This window comes from Dermacentor variabilis, chromosome 1 (assembly GCF_050947875.1).
Source record: "Dermacentor variabilis isolate Ectoservices chromosome 1, ASM5094787v1, whole genome shotgun sequence".
In the NCBI taxonomy this organism is placed as follows: Eukaryota; Metazoa; Arthropoda; class Arachnida; order Ixodida; family Ixodidae; genus Dermacentor; species Dermacentor variabilis.
Window position 1 is genome coordinate 135,666,487 of NC_134568.1, and position 20,329 is coordinate 135,686,815.

Sequence of the window (20,329 nt, forward strand, 5' to 3'; positions counted from 1 at the left end):
AGCACGCAGGCCACAGCACAAAGTAACCGCAGACGGACTTAGCTGGAAGCAGAGTGTAATGACCCCCATGCAAGTGAGCTATAAGAAATATTCCCTATTGTGGTTTTTATGCCTTTTCTCATAGTTTTACGGCACAAATATATATTCAAGGAAGCGCGCATGAAGGTTCGAGCGGCTGCTGTAGTGTGTAGTGTGCCTTGATGGGCGCGAGTATCGAGGCACCCTACGCCGTCGACGACACTGGCGCCCCACGTTGGTGCGCACACGAACGGGTTGCTGAGGGAGTATCTTGCGAAGGTTGCTAACAGCCCGGCCGCGGGCCCATGCTGATTGATCTACAAATAAAACAGTATTGCGTTTTTTTTATTTTGTGTGTACAGCAACATTTGATGTAAAGGCAATTCAAATGGTCTTAAGGTTACAACTCTTGAGCGTTTCCTTCTCACGTGAAAAACGCTCGATTTTTTGTCATGCTCAGATTCTGCCTTTTCTTGAGGGGTGCGTGTGTCGGTAGCGAACTTATCCCGTCGCTGTAGATATCGTTACAAAAAAAAAATGTTCATCTAAGTTATTTATCCGCTTCTGCTATGAATTACTGCATCAGAACATTCTCCCAGAAAGCATTTTTTTAAAACAACTTCAGCGTTAAGATGCTCACAACGTTCTCATCATTGTCTGCTGTGGCCTGGGGTGTAACATGCATGACGCCATCATTCTCAATTCTGCGTGGCACGCAAACAACCGCGCAAATTGCCGAGTGAAAAATCTGCGTGGTAGCCGACCGGATAATGCGTTCGGCTGCTATTCGCACAGTTCGTCAATGTGCTATTCGGAATTCGACAACCAGTGGCGGTGTTCGTAAGCACAGCTTTGTTTCATTTGGTTTTTGCCTTTATGGTGAGGGTCAAGCGGAGAATGAGATGGCTTGTCGACGACACCTTAACGCTATAAGTATGGATCAACGGACAACGAGAAACAGGCAGGCAAAGTAAATGCAGTTTCGACCTATTGATTTCGCAGTAAAGCGCCGTTAAGTGGTTGAAGTTAATGAAGGTCTATAAAATAGTTACAAATAGGTGGCGCATGCTCTATTTGTTTTCTATAAACAAAAAAGGAAGCTGCGTTGTCTGCTCAACCCATACTTGTTAACAATTTGCAGAAGTATGCTCTCAGAAATGTCCGTGAAGCTGCTTCCGCAACAAAAGAACACACGCACGGTGGGAAACGCATAGGATGCGCGTTCGCGTATTTATTTGAGGTTTAAGTAAACGCATGTTGATTCAACGCTATTTACAGAACTTAGGCTTCATGTGCGACTTCGCTAACTTGCTGAGGAGCTTCTTCAGTAGCGGCCACTTGCTGGGGCCGACAGCTATAGAAGGCTACACGGAGCTGCTGGTTCTGCTCACTCTGAAAACATCAAAAGTCAGAAAATTATTACAACATTTGGGAATTCCGACCTTCATGTACTTTTTATTACATATAACTGAAACTTAATCACTATTAAATTTGTCACTCGCGACATCAACCACCTTGCATACTGTACGTCTTACCCGCCGTGGTTGCTTAGTGGCTATGGCGTTGGGCTGCTAAGCACGAGGTCGCCGGATCGAATTCCGGCCATGGCAGCCGCATTTCAATGGGGGCGAAATGCGAAAACACCAATGTACTTAGATTTAGGTGCACGTTAAGGGACCCGAGGTGGTCCGGAGTCTCCCACTACGGCATGCCTCATAATCAAATCCTGCTTTTGGCGCGTAAAACTGCACAGTTTCATTTTTAGTGTACTTCTTCCAGACATTGCCAGGTCTGATAAGAAAAAGAAACTGCTTTTATAGCAAGCCGAAACGACACTCCAGCGTTTATCAAAACTTAATGGAGCAGCGGCATAGTTGATCACTGCAGGTCGCATCACCTAAATTTCTTTTAAAGGGGCCCTGCAACACTCGAACTAATCATCGGATGGCCTCACTATCAGAACATGTTCTCACAAATCTCGTGCCACAAATTTTTTTCGAATCTTTCAACTATAAGGGGAGCTGTCGCAACGATTCATGGCTTTCTCTCTCTCCGCTAGCGCGCTTGATGGTACACAGGTGTGAAGCCAAGAGGGCACAGCCCCGACCAAAAGTTGAGGGTCGCGGCGGCGAAAGGGCTCGTGGCAGCCGCGGTAGATTACGCAACTCAGCACGTCCCTACCATCTCGGAGCCCACACGCCACTGACGCAGCCACGAGCAGTGCAGAAATGAACTTCTGTTTCTTTTTCTCAGATTTTTTTTTAGATAGCAGACACACTTATTTTTTTCATTTATTTAGCTCAAAATTAGTAGTTAAGTACTAATGACAATGCCCTCGCGATAACAAAATAAGCCAATAGCGTTGGTGCACCTAATCCTTTCGATGACGCTGCACATATGACGACATTGCGGATGTGAGAGCAAGCGATTGTTCGCTGCTTTTGACGCGAGATTGTCAATTCCCTGCTGTATGCAGTGCAAGAATATTTGGCTCGCATGTTCACAGGAGCCTCGTTAACAGTTCGGCAACTTTTTTTACTGTGCTCAAAAAAGTGTTCCAGGGCCCCTGTAATATCGCATCGGGTTGGCTTATGTCATTTCGAGCGAAACATAATCTTTATCGAATATTACTTCTAAACCCCTAATACACAGCCAATAATTTGAAGTTGAAAATAAACATGTAAACGTGCGAGGTATCATTCACGAAATAAAAATGCGTTATTCTTTGTTGACATTAAATAAACTCACCGTGAAAACGTCGGTTCGGTTGTTTTCCTGCAAAATGTGAAAAAAAAAAGTATTCAGTTCCATTTTGATTTGTATTTGAAAACAGGTACTTTAGTATTTATCGGTGGCAACCATAGCTCTAAGAAAACTTCCGGATTATACAGCAATGAGACAAACTTTCAAGCTTAAGCTTGCATGCAATCAAGGATCTATACTAGACTGTTCGGCCTTTGTTGAGAAGTGGGATTTTATTCAAGAAATTCTTCAACCCAGATTGAGGATGCCGTTTTTATTCGCGGTTAGCTTTGTGTGTGTCCTGGTGATGACTCAGCTTCCAAGATAGCGGCAAGGTAGTAGCTATATTATTCCGGTTGGCTCCAAAAATGTGTTACTCGCCAACCGCGGCATCATGTGGCGCTGATATATTTTTTTCAGCACATGTGTGTGAGGCGTATGCTGCGAACTGATAGGTGGTGTTCAGAAGACACGTTATATTTGGCCAGCACTGGTACCGGCTCTCACTGTCTCGCACTGCCACGAGATGGTGGTACCAACGAGTGTACGGCAGTTGGCTGTTAAGTGTCCATCCCTCTGACGACCTGAATTTATTTCAATTAAACGAACTCCGCTATTATTGTTGATTCCACCTCGGGCGCCGCGCAGCTCATACACAGTCGAGTGGTGACACTGCAGTGCACCGAAACCATGGCCTTCGATGTTTTGCCGGAACACCAGAGTCTCGAAAGTAATGGAAAGCCTGATGCACGTACAGATATTTGTCGCAGTGTCGTGAAGTTGGACAACGCTTAATGATAATGTAACGCTTGCATATCACTGACGTGTCTAAGCAATCTGTGGCGACAATGCGAAGTCGACCCTACATTTATTTCTCCCGAGTTTAGGTGCTACGTACTGGTGGTGTACATTGCGGAATGCATAGTTTCTTTTTTTTCCCCTAACTCTACGGCTCCCAGGATGCCTTTGCTCCCGATTATGAGGAAATGGAGAGAGCTTGATAATAGTGCGATGAGGACGCTGCATGTTGGTTGGGCGCGCAGTCAGTTTGTGCGTCTTTTATACTAAACAAAGGAAAAAGCAACCAATTCCTTTAAGTTTTGCACCAGTTTCATCTAACAAGCAAGCGCAAAAAAAAATATTCAAATATACAAAAGGTGAAATTGTCCCACGGATGGAGCTATGGCTGGCACTGCCGACCACTTCAAGTGAACTCGAAGGAGATTTCGCTTTCTCTGGAAGGTCCAAAGCGAGTTCGCTTAATCGCAGCACGATTCATCCCGACTCCATCGTCCAAACCACACAGACGTGCTCAGGTATTTTACCGGGTGCGACCAATTTGTTATGATATTTTAAACTTATACTATTAGGGCAGTTGGACTTGAGGGTGGAAATAAAGTACACTATACGAGGCTCGAACCACAGGGCAGTTAAAATGCGATTGGTGGCATCTTGTAATTGCTCAGGATTTAACGTCTTCTGGATGCTTAGAGCAGGATGAGCTCTTTTGGCCCCACTGGTTGCCATTTCATTTGATTTTCTTTGGGTGCCAACGGGTTTTTGCGCGCGCTGTAGGTGCCCTTAATTTGCGCTTCGCTTTCTGTCTCCCTTCCCCGTCCTTCAGTGCAAGGTAGCAAGCCGGATTTTCTATTCTGGTAGACCTGTAGTTCTTTCTTGAACCTGAGGAGGCTAATTTGAATTGGCCTGTCCTCCTTCAGACTATTTTCCTTTCTCTCAGGCTGAATTATAAAAAGAATGGTACATTTTATTCGTTTTTTCGTGCAATGCCACGGATTCGTTTAAGGTGTTATGTACATGCTTGTATTAATGTACATATTGCATTAAATAGCTATGAAAAAGATTCTTGAGGCCAGTGGCATCGTAGGCAGCTACTAGGATTGCCCTATCATGCTCTTCAAATAAAGATCTACTAAGTAAAAAAAATGTTTCTTTCATATTGTTATTCTGCCTTCTTTTATGGTAAAGTGTCGATGTGGGCAGAAATGTTTTTTTTTTTTCGAGAGGAGGGGGGTACCGTGCTCGGTGCTCATTAGAACTTTGATCAGTGCCAGAGATTGCCTTGTAAACTTGTCTCAAGGTACTCCACGGTGTAATCATTGTAACGACGATTTTGAGTCCGTCAGCACCACGACATCACGTGCGGAATATGTGCGTAGTTTTCGCAAAGCCGCGGTAATCAGGAAGAGGGCGCAACGACTGCTTCATACGAGACACGGGGCTCTTCGACAGCTGGTGACAGTGATACTGCTGACAGCTGGTGACAGTGACACTCACAAGAGGCCCAGGCGGAGCATTTGCCGGCTATGTATGCCAAGCTAATCTCGCTTGCTGCAACACCACCTCCACCATCACCACGACCACAACCACCACCACCCCCACCACCATGCTAGTATAGACGCCCACTGGGACATCGTACATGAAGGACACGTTGCGCTTTCTGATGATTAGACCACCATCTCCACAAAAGGCTCGTGTTTGCAGTCACATTCTTATATAGGGTACCATCTTTGTGGCTGCTACAGTTCACTCAAAGCAGAACCTATCCTCCTGTCCTATACGTTATGTGTTAGCAAAACCATAGGCGCAAGAATATATATCACTACGTATGCTATAGGTAGTTCCTTAAAGGTATGCTTCTTCAGACAGTTTAATAATTTTCTCGCGAAACCATGTTTTGCATCTACAAAGAACGACATGTAGAGAACGGTAATAAAGAACAAATAAAAAACGTACCAAAGTGCCGTCTCTCTCGCAAAACTTCTGGATACCACAGAGGATCGTGTCGCACTGAACACTCTCGCTGATTTGGGTCAGCTTCTGCAGGACCTGCATAGTATTGTACACACATACTAATCGCGTCAGTAATTTCAATTTGCGTACTTTACTAAGTGCGCTGAGCAAGCAACTGCATTATGGTTCATCGCAACGCTAGTTGTCTCAAGCCTAGGAGCCGTATTGTCTATTTGAAAACGTCCTTATTTTTAGAGGGATACTTCCGCTTTGGACTATTCATCCTCCACTGGAAGAGAATGGGAAGGCATGTGTAAAGGTGCCCTAGGGGATAGGAGGGGGACGCAGGCGTTTGGCTTCTCTTTCATTGCTTGGTGGTGATATATAGGATTGTCTTCTCCACTCGAAACCAGGGCCCGTATTTTGTACCAAATAGTTTTGATTTTCTGTTCTTTTTACCCTTTATAATCGACATGCACAAAGCCACGCCTCCGCTATCACGTGTATCGACCATTCTGCACGCTATATATAACGGTTGTAACGCCTGTGGAATGAAACGTTGAGAATAAAAATTTAAATATAAGTCCGTTTCAGCGCATTACTAACAAGGAATATCGCTCTGCATGTCAAATTCCACATTCGCGAGGCTCCAGATTCTGCCTTGCACTTAGTATATAGGAGGTTTTATAATCACAAGTCGACTAACCTGGCCCAGGTATATTGGTCGCGTTGTGTATCCACGTGTCGCAAGCTTTGTCTCCTGAAGCACGAACTGTGCTTCAGAATACAAACTGTCTTCATTTTCTAATGTTAAGTTACTGCCTTAAAGCATCTTAATCGGGTCACTCCTACACCAAGAAGAACATTAAGAAGCTTCGATACATTGAAAGACTATCGGATAGCTTTATATTCAACAGTTATAACAGAAGCTCATACCCTAGCAATCTCATGAATACTAATAATATTGTCACTCTCCGAACAAGCTGAAATCTCTTTATCAACCATGGCATCCTGACCTTTGGCTCAATCCCGCATCTTCTATGCAAGCGTTGTCAACTAGAAATACCCGGTATTATCATTCGCGCAGTTCAACTTTTCTATTCCCACGCACAAATAATTGCAAGTACCCCTTTATTTTTGTCAATGAACATAGATGGGAATAATTTACCACATGGCATATTTTCATCACAAAATGTATCACCATCGTTAGAGAAATTTTTTTGATGCTTAAACAAAACAAAGTACACCGGGCGGTGGAGGTTTGAAGTGATTACAGTGGTCGAACAGGGAATGTTGTGTCCAGTAACATTCTCTGTTCGACTTGTTCTTGATGCGTACTATATTCAGTTCAAGCGACCACTGGTTATTTCCGCGGCTTTTTCTGTTCACCAGTATACATACTTACTATTATTCTTTTCACTACAGTGTTATTGCATATTGTAGTATTAGGGAAGCGTTGTATATTTACTGGCGACATGCAATAAATATTGTTTGTCTGGATGCATTATTCCTCCTCCTGCTTGGGCACGCAGAAGTGACCTGCAGTATATTTTTCAAGCAAATAAAAAATTAAATAAATAAGTAAATAAATAAAGTCGCAGTTACGCCCGAAAGGCGAAGCATCGATTGCGATTGCAAATTAGTCGACAGCTATACGAAGTAAGGATAGTAGTTTTATCGGCCGTATGAACTTGAAAACATTCGCTTACTAACTGAATAACAATTATGGTGCCCTCTCGCACAGGCAAGCATGAACACGTCACACTCGATGACCGTGGATACTCGCTGTCCATTGCTTCAACGCAAGAGCGGCGCGAACACAGCGCGCATAAAGGTGCGAGCCGTCTCCCGATCCCTTTAGAGATACGGCGCGTGCGACCGCGCGCGGCCGGGCAAAGTGCGCGCTTGTTCGCGGAGTCGAAGCTGCCCTCCCTCCCGCGCTGCCTCCCCGCTTTCATCCGTGGCGCGCGACATTGAGCCGCGATCCTCAATTCCCCTTGCGCCCGGTCGGGAAATGCTCAGCTGCTGCCGGAGCGCAACGTCGACGCCCCCCTCCCCCCGCGGCCTATCGCGCGACGTAAGATGCTCTCCGCCTCCTTCCTTTGCGCTCGCCAGATTGAGCTGCGATCGTCGGCTTCGCTCGCGCGCTTTCACGCGCACGTATAGCGTACGACGCCCGGCGACGGTGTTACTGCTCTTGGGGTTTATACTTGAAGAGCGCTACGAAGACGCGGACTAAACGAGGAACATGTACGACGGACAAGGTTTATCGTCGCCTCACCGATGGCGACGGCTAGAATGCGCCTGGAGTGTCCATACAACTGCTATCGCAATACCATAAATAAGTAAAATATGGCCATGTGTTCAGAAAGCGGTACGTGTTCCAGGGTGATCTTCAAAACCAGGCACGGGCCAATCGCGATAGCGAACATGCTATTAGCGAAGACAAGTTACGAATGACGCGCAGTATCTAAGAGTAAAAATCATTCTAAATTCGCCCCTCATCTTTTGCGAGCTCGCACATCGCTCACGGCAGCTTATGGCGTCCTTGTCAGAACAGCAGTCCGATGGCTCGTCGCTCGTGAGCATTGACGCTAGTACAGTAGCTTGGGTGTCTGTGTGGCGCAATTGTGCGCAGGCTAGATTAGCCTGCTGGCATAATTTGAAAGCAAAAATACATTGAAAACGTAATGAGCACACGTGGCTATTTTAGAATAGCGCAGGTACGTGGTGTGTGGCGTATTTTTACCAACTTGATCCTAGCCAACGGCCGATTGGGAATATGAAAAAAAGAAAAAGGTGGAAAGCGTACCTCCTCAGTGACGTTTCGTTGAACGCATTCCACCACAGCAGCAAGTGACCCCTCTGGCAGGTCTGAAAAGAAGACATTACTGTTATCGGGCTGAATTTTGATCGTTTAATGATGGTTGCAGGCTTACGTTCTTAGTTACAGTGTAATTAAGAACGTAGGCAATAAAGAATAAACAAACAAATAAATAAATACAATTATCTTGCCCAAATCGCGTTCTAAAAGCTTCCATGATGTTGTATCTCCTAGATATAGCTTCGCTGCTATAGCTTTTACTGTTCTCACAGTGATCACAGATACAGTGACTACTCTCCCGGACAAAAGAATCCTCTTCCGCGATGGAGTCCTTGAAGTGGAGGAATGTAATTTGAAAACTTCAGAAGATATTATTCTTATGATTATACAAAATAGAAATGGGAGAGCTCAAGTGTAGGAAACTATTTGAGAGTGACAATTTATCTTAATAAAAGAGATTTAGAGTCATTCACAAAGGTTGTGTAGATAATCTTAGGAACTTCGATGTGTGTAAGATGGAAACAATATTGAGATGAAATCAAAAAGGTAATTGCTGTTGATTTGAAGCAGATGATATACTACATCCTAATATCACATGCATAAAATTCCGATGCTCGAAAAGGTATTAAAAGACAACGAAAAAAAAATACTTAACGGCAACATTCCGTGACACTATAGTGATATTTTGACCTGCGCGATATTCTTAAGGTATTCTCTGCCACTGTGTCAAGCTGTTTTTTTTAATTGTATGCACAGTGCAATACTGCATGGCAATGCAACTGCACTTATTGTGTTCACTGTGCATTTCTTGAAGAACGCAGGCGACTGGGTTTTTCTTTTTTTTTTTTTTCCTCACAAAGACGGCTAACGGACTGAAATAACACCGCAGCTATTTTACATTATTCGGGGGATAGACTTTGCATACGTTACGCCTTTCAATTTGGCAACTGAAGTACACCAGGAAAACCACGACGAGACTCACTACAGACGGATCCATGGTGCCCATGATGGTGTCCATGATGGTGTCCGTGATGATGCGGGTGGTGCTCTTGCTCCTCAGTGTGGTTGCCATGGTGGCCTTCGTGGTGGTCAGCGTAGGTGATGACGCAAAGTATAGCGAGGATCAGAACTGCCTTCATGTTGGCTTAGTCTCAAGGCGCTTCGGAAACAAGACTGCCCAACGCTCCGTTCACCCCGCTTAAATAGGGCTAGCCCTTGCCATCTGTTTAAAGTCTTTTTCTCTCTCTTTTCTGCCGGCAGGAAAGAGACAGGGTATCTGATAGGGCGTGAGCTTGCACCACTGGCGGGGAGTGCCCATCATGGTGGGCATCACGCCGTACTTGCATCACACGGACGTTACGGGTGCGAAAAAGATATTCGAGACCGAAAGTAACACTTCCACTTAGGCCGTATCAAGGCTCCCAAGTGTATTTTTTTCAACTCTTAGCTATCAATTTCTGTGCAATCTTTCTGACCTTTCCTCTTTATCTTTCCTTTTTGTGATTTTGCGTTATTTGTGGTTCTTTCATATGGCATTCAGAAAGTTTGACAGGCTTGATAAGCCTCTCGCTTTCCCCTCTGATCTCCGAAGTCGACACCGCTGGCCTCCGTGGATACGCGCCTTGCCTGGCGCATAAAACTTTCTCATAATTCTAAGTTAGACGCTCGTTAGTGTTTCCTAAATTACAGAAGAAGCCGCATGAGCTAAAAGACAACCATGTCAGAGGCTCTTGCCCCTTATAATGCAGCCTAAATTTCCCATAATTGAGTACAACCCACATTGCGCCATGAAATACACTAATACTTTCTACAGTACCTAGAATACTGTACGTACTTCACTGCCACATCATACAGGATTAATTTACGTTACTCATGCCCCACCTGCAATACGAACTATGCATACATTAAGAAAATTAAACCATTTAGAATATCCTTGAATATATATACATCCAAAAGTTGCTGTTCGGCGCAATGAAAATTGAAAGTTGTAGCTCCTTTTTTTCTCTCTCTGTGTTTTTTTTTTTTGATGAGGGTAAAGGTGACACTTCTAAATTGATCTTGTCTAACTCACCCGCTCGTTTCCCAACAGACGCGCCGCTTTGCTATCATTCCAGGTTTAATTTCTTTATTTCTAGCATGCACACTCACTCTTGAAAACATTTGAATGAATTTACTTCTACACCAACAAAACATTTTCCATGCTTCCGACACTTCGACATCTGCGCATTTTTCAACAAAGTCTGATTACATCGTCAAATCCAAATCTGTTCACCGATAACATTTAGAGGGTGTTTCAGGGAAAACGTTAAGTAGAGCTTGAAAGAAACAATGCAGTGCGTTTGTTCAAGGGATCATTTAAGTGCTTGAGGTGCGACCTTAAAAATAGAGTCGCTTGGTTCAGTACTTGACTCAGAGTTGCCGTGAGTCGTTTTTATCTTTACTCTTGCATTTATTACACAAGGTAAAAAAAAAAACTTTTGAGGACGCAGTATTCTTGCCTGTGAGCATGGAAAACTGTGCCATAATCACTGATGAACATTTTTATAAATTAAATTTGGTATTTTTATAATAGGGTAACATTATTTACGCCAGAAAACATGTGATTATAAAAATGAAGCCCATCAATGCTCAAGGTATGAACAATTAATGGGTATTGGGAGGTTAGCAGTGCTTTCGAGATTTTAATTTATTGTATTATGATAAAAAGCGGTGGAATTTTCGGTGCGTCTTCAAGAGGGGGCTTCCTTACACACTGAGGGACTATCCGCCATAGTAGCTCAGTGGCAACTGTATTGTGCTAATGAGTACAAGGTCGCGTGGGTCTAAGTCCCGGCCACGAAGCCATACTTCGTTGGCGACAGACTGAACGCTCGTGTACCGTGCGCTTGTTGCACGTTAATGATTCCCAGGTACGTAGTAAAAATTAAACGGTAGCCTCCGCCCTTCCACTACAGCAACTGTGGTAGCCCGCATGTTGCCTTCTGACGTTAAACCCGATAAACCAACCCATCAACTGAGGCAAACAATTACGCGTAACACCTTGTTGAAGATTTTGGAAGTCATTACGTGGAAAGTGGACGCATGCAGTCGCTGGATTCAAACGGAATAGATGTTATTCCAGTACCTTTCAGCTTCAATTCCGCAATCGCAAGCCCTGTATAAATAAATATGGATATTTTAGCTGAAAGAATGGTTAATCGGGTGCCACATATTTCACGATGTTCACTGCCGCGTGGCTGCAGCCAGCCTGGCCAATGATGAAGGTTCCCACGCTGTCCTAACGGCGCATATTGTATTTTCTTGATTTTGAACACACCATTTTCACGCATGATGTCACGACGTCATGCTCAGAGTTCTGGACCTGGTGCTGGAGCGGTCGACCAGCCCTATCACGGGTGCGTCCTCGGAGACGCAACTGGAGAAGGCGCTGCACTTGATCGGGGTCGCGGTTCACGAGGAACAGCGGCTGTGGGACAAGGGGGTGCCCATGGACGGCTCCTTCTTCGCCTTCAGCTGCCAGGCCACGCAAGGGGGGCTGGTTGCCGCCCTCTAAAAGTCAGTGCTGGGCATGTTCGGTGCCCAGCTCAACTGTGTTGATTTTACGGCCAAGAGCTGTCTTTCTCGAGAAACACTCAGCTATGTTCTAACGCTGTGATTGCGCTGTGAGCCTGCGTGCCGGTTGCTCTACTGTGATTGGGTCAAGCAGTGATTCCTTCGATGCTGACTGCTCCCCATGTACCGAATTGGAACATATCTATTTCAGTGTATGCACTTTTTTCACACTACGAATTACGAGGCCAGAACCGTTTAGAAATCGTTCTATATCGAGTTACCCATCGCCATCAGCAAAGAACTTCTACGGCGCACGAATCAAAGAAGTTTTTAGGCATGTAGGGCCCTCTTGTTTGTACTTGTCGACGAGGAGATAGTCTCGCCGCCTACGGAATTATCTGACTGAGCTATGTCGAATGCTTGGTTGCCTTAGTCAGAAGTTCGAATTCTCTTTTTTATTTCTTTTTTTCTCTCTCTCTTTTTTTAATCTGACGGCAGTGAGCGTGAATTTCACCTCCTTCAGTACACTATATCTGCAGGCTTGGAGTGACGCCTGACACCGGCAAAAGATGCCGAGAGCGTGTGGGGCTATACTGATCCAGGTACAGCCAAATTTTGAAGGCCCACTAAGCTTCAACAAAGACACTCCCTCATCATAACAGGAATTGGCTTCCCTGGTGCAGTGTACGGCCACCCCCTCACAAATGACTCCAACAACTAAACCATGGCCCTCAGTACCCAGCAGCTGCGGAGCACCTGACCAAGGCGGGCGGTCAGGCCTGTAACGCAGCTGAGGGTGCTAAGAATCTCTGGGTCCGGACAGGCTGCCAATGGAAACTGACCCTGTAAACCTTTAACGCCTGAACTCTGTCGAGTCAGGCTAGCTTAGCAGGACTTTTTAAGGAACTATCAGGCATTGTTTGGTATATCATTGACCTTAGCGAGATTAGAAGAACTGGTGAGGTTTATACAGTGGTGACTAACCGCCATATCTTCTGCTATAGAGGTGTCCCAGATAAAGAGCAATGCGGAGTAGGATTCCTAATCCATAAGAACATAGCGGGCAATATTGACGAATTCTACAGCATTAATGAGAGGGTAGCAGTAGTCGTAATCGAACCTAATAAGAGGTACAGATTAAAGATAGTTCAAGCTTACGCTCCAACATCCAGTTACAATGATGATGAAATAGATCAGTTTTATGAAGACGTTGAATTCGCGATGAGAAAAGTGCAAACTCAGTATACTGTAGTAATGGGCGACTTCAATGAAAAAGTGGGAAAAAAAAGGCTGGGGAACAAGCAATTGTAAACTACGGCGTCGATTCTAGGAATGCTAGAGAAGCCATGTTGACAGAATTCGCAGAAAGAAATAAGCTTCGTATAATGAATACATTTTTCAGGAAACGTAGCAACTCAAAGTGGACCTGGAAAAGCCCTGATGGTAAAACAAGAAATGAAATTGATTTCATACTTTCTGCCGATACCAGCATAGTGCAGGATGAATGAAACCGTAACTAGTCTGGTTTCAGAGGCAGCAACGGAAGTGGAAGGCAAGGCACCAAGGAAACCAGTAGGCAAGCCCTCCCAAGTAACAAATGACCTAATAAAGAAACGACAAAGAATGAAAGTGTCCAACTGAGAAGATAAGATAGAATACGCGAAACTGTCAAACTGATCAACAAGGCGAAAATAGGTCCTATTCGAAACTATAACGTGAGAAAGACTGAAGAAGCCGTAAAAAATGGACGCAGCCAGAAATCATTGAAAAAGAAACTTGGCATAAGACAAACCAAGATGTATGCACTGAAAGATAAGCAGCACAATATCTTCAGAAATCTCGAAAGTATAGTAAAAGCAGCGGAAGAATTCTATAATGACCCGTACAGTACCCAGAGGAGCCACGATACCTCCATTCGAAGCAGTAATGAACAGGCTGCAGAGACACCTCCTATAACTAGCGATGAAGTCAGAAGGGCCTTCAAAGAGATGAAACAGGGAAAATCGGCAGGAGAAGATGGAATAACAGTCGATTTAATCAAAGATGGAGGAGACATGATGCTTGGAAAATTAGCAGCTCTCTATACGAAGTGTCTATCGACTGCAAGATTCCAAGAAAACTGGAAGAATGCAAACATTACACTAATTCACAAAAAGGGAGACCTTAAAGAACTGAAAAAATATAGGCCCATTAGCTTACTCCTAGTATTATATAAAATATTCACCAAAATAATCTCGAATAGAATAAGGGCAATACTGGATTTTAGTCAACCAAGGGAACAGGCTGGCTTCAGGAAGGGATACTCTACAATGAATCACATCCATGCCATTAATCAGCTGATCGAGAGATTCGCAGAGTACAATAAACCTCTATATATGGCTTTCATAGATTACGTAAAGGCATTTGATTCAGTAGAGATATCAACAGTCATAGAGGCATTACGTAATAAAGGAGTACAGACCGCTTACATAAATACCTTGGAAAGATATATACAGAGATTCCACAGCCACCTTAATTCCACACAAGAAAAGTAGGAAGACCCCTATAAACAAAGGGGTCAGACAAGGAGACAGAATCTCTCTAACGCTATTCACTGCCTACTTGGAAGAAGTATTCAAGCTATTAAACTGGGAAGGTTTAGGAGTAAGGATCGACGGCGAATACCTCAGCAACCTTCGGTTTGCCGATGACATTGCTCTATTCAGCAACACTGCAGACGAGTTGCAACAAATGATAGAGAACCTTAACAGAGAGAGCGTAAGAGTGGGGTTGAAGATTAACATGCAGAAGACAAAGATAATGATGAACAGCCGGGCAAGAGAACAAGAATTCAGGATCGCCAGTCAGCCTGAAGAGTCGGTGAAAAAGTACGTTTACCTAGGTCAATTAATCACAGGAAACCCTGATCACGAAAAGGAAATTCATAGACTAATAAAAATGGGTTGGATCACATACGGCAGACATTGTCAGCTCCTGACTGGAAGCTTGCAATTATCATTGAAAAGGAAGGTGCACAATCAGTGCGTTTTACCGGTGCTTACATATGGTGCACAGACTTGGAGACTGTCAAAGAAACTTGAGAACAGAGCGATGGAACGAAGAATGCTAGGCATAGCGTTAAGAGAAAGGAGAGCGGTTTGGATCTGAGAGCAAACGGGTATAGCCGATATTCTAATTGACATAAAGAGAGAAACATGGAGCTGGGCAGGTCATGTAATGCGCAGGTTAGATAACCGTTGGACCATTGCGGTTACAGAATGGATACCAAGAGAAGGGAAACGCAGTGAAGGACGGCAGAATACTAGGTGGAGCGATGAAATGAGGAAATTGACGGGCGCTTGTTTTTATCGGTTGGCGCAAGACAGGGCTAATTGGAGATCGCAGGGAGATGCTGTCGTCGTAGCAGTGGACATAAAATAGGCTGCTGCTGCTGCTGCTGCTGCTGCTGATGATGATGATGATTTTTGACGCTCGCGTTGACCAAAATAGAAGGCCGAACGTTATTCGCAACAATTGAAACCGTATTGCAAAGTCTGAACCAGAAATGTAATTTTAGTAAAGAGAGAAAACAGAAATGGCCGAGTTCAATGTAATTTCTATAAGGTAACAAAGAAGCATGCACTAATCTGATCCACAGCGTTCGAATGAAGGATGTCTCAGGCTGGAGCCAGCGTTTTCAGACATCCCTTGTACCATCACTGTTGATGACTTCTACCTTTACGGGGACCTCTGTCTTGTTATGCTATACATTATGAGTTACTGCTCCTGTCCATATGTACCAGTAGTCGCTCAGTCACGCGCTAAATATTCGAGATATACTGTTGCTATTGCTATGAGTATTTTATTAAAAATCTGGTTATACAAACCACATCTCTGCTTACACCCGGTAAAGTCTGTCGGCAACCTGCAGCGGCGTCGCCCTGCGAACGTGATCGCCGCGATCGAAGGATCATCGCTACCTTCGTTGTTTCAATAGTGCTGCGATCTTGACCAAGAACGGGGAAAGTGACAGATATGTCTGTGCTCAAGAGGCTGCCCTGCTTCTGCGCGTGATAGTCTAAGGTTGCGGAGAAAGCCCCCACATGGATTGCAACAACGCAACCTCTGCGACGCGCGCACAGCCCTCGTGCGTCGCAGCGGACACCACCGCGAGTAACCTGAGAAGCCACAGCCTGGAGGGCACCGCGACTGGCCTTCGGCTGGTTGATTAACGCAACCATCAGATTCCGGGAATCCCTGGAAGAAAGTACAGCTTTAGCCAAAAGACACAGTCTATCAGAAAAAAGGCTTTCGAAAAAAATATGTAAACGATCTATAAAACAGTCGCAGCGTCAGCAGCCAGCGCAAGCGTTAGAAGTGCGCATATTTGCTGCGTGTCCAGCACGCGTGGGACTGCAGGCGAAGGCCTCTGTCGAGGTCGTTACTTGAGAAGGGGAGTGATTGCACCAGGTATATAGGGCAGTCGAGCACGTAGCCCTCTCGTGAGTGTCTCGTATATCGAGATAAGACTACCAGTGACGCAGTGGAAATGAGCCCAGCTAAGCGTGTGTCTTGTCTCAGTCTATACGGACACTTCGCTTAGAACGTTGCCATCACACCCGCTTTCTTTTCTTAGCCGACTTTACTCTTTAGACACATTCAGCTCTCATTGATTGTATTGCTCAATGGGCGAGTCGGCGCATTATATTGTTGTCTTGCTTTAGCGCAACTCAGTTCTAGTATGAAGGAAAAGGACAGCGCTCATCCTGTAACCTGTCCTTTTCCTTCATGCTCGAACTGAGGGACGCTAAAGCAAGACAAGAACTCATTAATAGCCTGCAGGTGCCCGCCCTCGACTTTCGCGTTGAAACTCCGTTGAGGAATGCTTGCTTCGTAAAGAACGCGTCACCGCGGCTCAGTGGCTGTCAATGGCGTTCCGATGCTAAGCAACCAGGGCGCGAGTGACATTTTCTGCCCCGTGAGTCGCATTCCTACGGCGCCGAATGCACGAACGCTCGTTTGCCGCGCATCTGGTGCGCGTCAAGTAACCCCGAATGGTCAGAATCAGTCAACACCTCCATTACATTGCCTGATCGATGCTTAAAGGGACATTAAAGATAAACGCTAAGTCAGTTTAAACCGATAAAATATTATTTCAAGGCTCTATTTTTGTCGATATTGCGATAATAGGTTGATTATTACAAGATAAAATGAAAGTCAGAGATTCATTTTTTCTAATTGTTTTGCGCCGAAACCTTGGCGCTGGTATGCCATTGTGATGTCACATATCTCAAAACTATTTTTTTTTATTTGGTCCGCATCTACTCGGCAAAAGTTCCCGAAGCTTGCCATATTCAATCTTTGGCTTCTGTAGCACATGGTGCAGCCTATTTTTCTTTTACCGATAAACAATTGACATGGACCCAGCAGATGCCATCAAAATTTATGCCACGGCATTCAGCTGCTGAGCACGAGGCCACGAGTTTCAGTGCTCGGTGACACCGGCCGCATTCACAGGCAGCTTGGTGCGCTCAACTTCGGATAGACAGGCATATAATTAAAGCTACTCCAGAGCCAGCAGCACGCAAAGCGCCCGATGCTCCGCAAAATGTCACGATATAGGCTTTTTTTTCTTCGTTGATACAAATTTTAAAAACCGAAGCTGTATCATTCGTACTGGTGTCTATAAATAAATCATTAACATACATAATGTATGGTAATGGGTACAGGGTAGCTATCCGGTGTGAGAACTGGCTAACCTCCCTGTCTCTCCGTCTATTTCTCCTCCTCCTTAAAATACACAATGAATTTGGTTGGGTTGAGAGGCCGTCCTGTGCAACTTGTTTCAAAATTTTGGCACTTCTTGGCGTCCGGTTGCTGAGGTAAACGCTTATCACGGCGGTAATTAGTCTTTGCATAGTTTTACTTAGAGCTTTCTTATGAACTTTTTATATGACAGCAGATCACTAACTTTCGAAAAGTCAGGTATAATGAGAAATCTCTCCTACTGATGGTCGACTGCCAATGATATACTATGTATTTCATTGAAATACGCAACTATGGGCCGCAGCGCAAGCTGCACGAAAAAAAAAGACAAAGTCTAAGTTTCGTAATTTTCCAGAGGTCGTCACTAAAACCGTGTTGAAATAGTTGCAGGATGCATTCCTTCCGAAGGAAGCGTAACGTCTTCGAGTTATTTTCCTACAGTGCTTATTAGGCATGATGGGTGAAAGTTATACACCTGAAGGGTGTTGCTCAATTTGGTAATTGCAATTGCCCTTGCTACCTTCCGTTCTTCAGAAACGTAACCCGTTAGCGTTTTATGAACAAGTATCGTGCTACATATTGAGTTTAGCGCGTTAGACATTCTTTCGGTATTGATGTCGCATGCGTGGCATTTCCTGCTCATATTTCAGATAATGACAAAACCAGTTTATCTAAAAGTCAATGGAACCAGAGAAACCGGGAAACACTAACATGGCGATCTGCGACGCTATCGTGTGAAAGTGCAGACCGCCACCATGTTCTGGGATGCATAACCTTCTAGAGAGTATGGTGAGGCGCGCAGTGGATGGGAAGCCGCTGGTCTGGTTCGTCTAGTCCCGTCTGTTAATCTCTGGGCGTTTTGCTTTTTCTTTCTTCCCCACAGTTGATCCTTTTTGTCTGTAAGCTAAGCAGATACGTTTATCTTGGGGAAACGTCCTTTCCCACAGCCTGATTGTACGCCTATACCCCACAGTGCGCGTTTTCGTCTTTTTGATCACTTGTAAACAGAAGTGGACAGTGTGTTCCGCATGACTAGCTTGTTTGAGGACGAGTAGTTACCCTCGTCACACCGCGTGACAGGGAAAACAGCTGTAGCTGGACAGTGGCTTCGCCGATGGTGAGGTTTCGGGAGGATATTGATGGCGCACCCAACGATCTGGGTAAACGCCTTCCACAAAGTAACAGTGTTGTAAGGCTTCGTAGCAGGGGATATACACCGAAGCCGCCCATCCGACTACCATCTGTGAATACATGGTCAGCACCATAAATCCTTGTTATATTTCATCGAACCAAGTCAACTATACGCACGCACGCACGCGCGCACGCACACTTTGGCAAGTTAGTCACTGGCTTGATGGAACATGGTTATAGCGGCGCGTTTTACAACATTTACAACACCCCTTAACCTCTGGCACCTTTCCTCAACAGACTAAAATTGCAAGGATAACTACGATGCACAAATGCGGAGAAATAGATAATTTAAGTAACTATAGGCCAGTCTCAATTCCTCCATTGTTTTCGAAAGGTTTACAAAAATTATTCTCCTCAGGATGACTGCTTTCTTTAATAAATATTATGTTTTAACACCATGTCAATATGGTTTCAGGTCAGGCTGCTCCACTGAAACTTCTCTTTTTCAACGAAAAGAACCAATTTTGAAAAACATAGAGACAAGGAAACTAACATTGGGAGTATTCCTTGATTTCTCAAAAGCTTTCGAAAGAATTAACCATGGAACACTATTAGAAAATTTTAATTGTTATGGTACACGTGGAGTAGTTTTAGGTTAATAAAAAGTTACATAACCAACAGAAAGCAATGCCGTATCAACAAATAGAAAATTATCTTCGTTTAAACGTATTAAGCAGGGTGTGCCTCTATGTAGCTAATTCGGACTACTTCTATTTATCATTTATATGAATGACATTGTAAATATTGTTGATTCCGCTAACTATATTATTTACGCAGATGACACTAGTTTATTCTTCTCGGGAACTAAGGAGCATGAACTAATCACTTTGGCAAATGAAATGCGTGGCAAAATATATAACTCGTCGGTAAAAAGCTTTCTCCAGTTAAATTGCTCCAAAACAAGAGCGGTCCTCTTTAGAGCGAAGTCCACGCCTTGTGATCTCACTCAGTGCCTCACCATGGCAAGAGAATAGAACCTTCCGCTACAGCAAAAACTTTCGGTGTTATCTTTCATAAGCGGATGCTATGGGACCACCACACCGATTCATAGGTGGCGACTACGCGGCCCGAGCCCCCTGCGGAATTTCCGGGGGGGGGGAATCCCCCCCCCCGGACGATGCCGTAGCCTCCCCCCTCCACAGACATACCTAAAATGCCATTATCAGAGCTTTGTGACACATAACATTTGAGGTTTCTTTTGATGTTCCTCGACCTTCTCACTTGAAATTTTACTGGGGCTAATAGCTTACTGCATCATTGTTGGCGGGGACGTGAACGGCTTTTAATTCACAGTTTCGCTTTATTTCTGCAAATCCCCACAATAGGTGGACACGCGCATTGTTTTAAATTGTTTTAAACATTGTTTTAAATTTCCACTGTAAACATCATGCACGCACACAATATATTTAAATATACACACAGGACAAAATTTATTATATGTTTGAAAGACATGGAGGTCGCCAAGTCAAAATTATTTCTAAAGGTATGGATAGCCTATGCCTAGAG

The 20,329-nt window shown here is 44.4% G+C and overlaps 1 protein-coding gene across 1 annotated transcript; it reads right to left on the reverse strand.

Moving 5' to 3' along the window:
* Positions 1 to 1,223: 1,223 nt before the first annotated feature.
* On the reverse strand, positions 1,224 to 9,519 carry LOC142584991 (uncharacterized). Its single transcript, XM_075695397.1, has 5 exons — positions 9,318 to 9,519; positions 8,324 to 8,385; positions 5,515 to 5,607; positions 2,767 to 2,793; positions 1,224 to 1,410 (listed from the first exon to the last, which is right to left on the reverse strand). The coding sequence occupies exons 1-5, from the start codon at positions 9,472 to 9,474 to the stop codon at positions 1,300 to 1,302; spliced, it is 450 nt and encodes a 149-aa protein (XP_075551512.1). The 5' UTR covers positions 9,475 to 9,519; the 3' UTR covers positions 1,224 to 1,299.
* Positions 9,520 to 20,329: the final 10,810 nt, after the last annotated feature.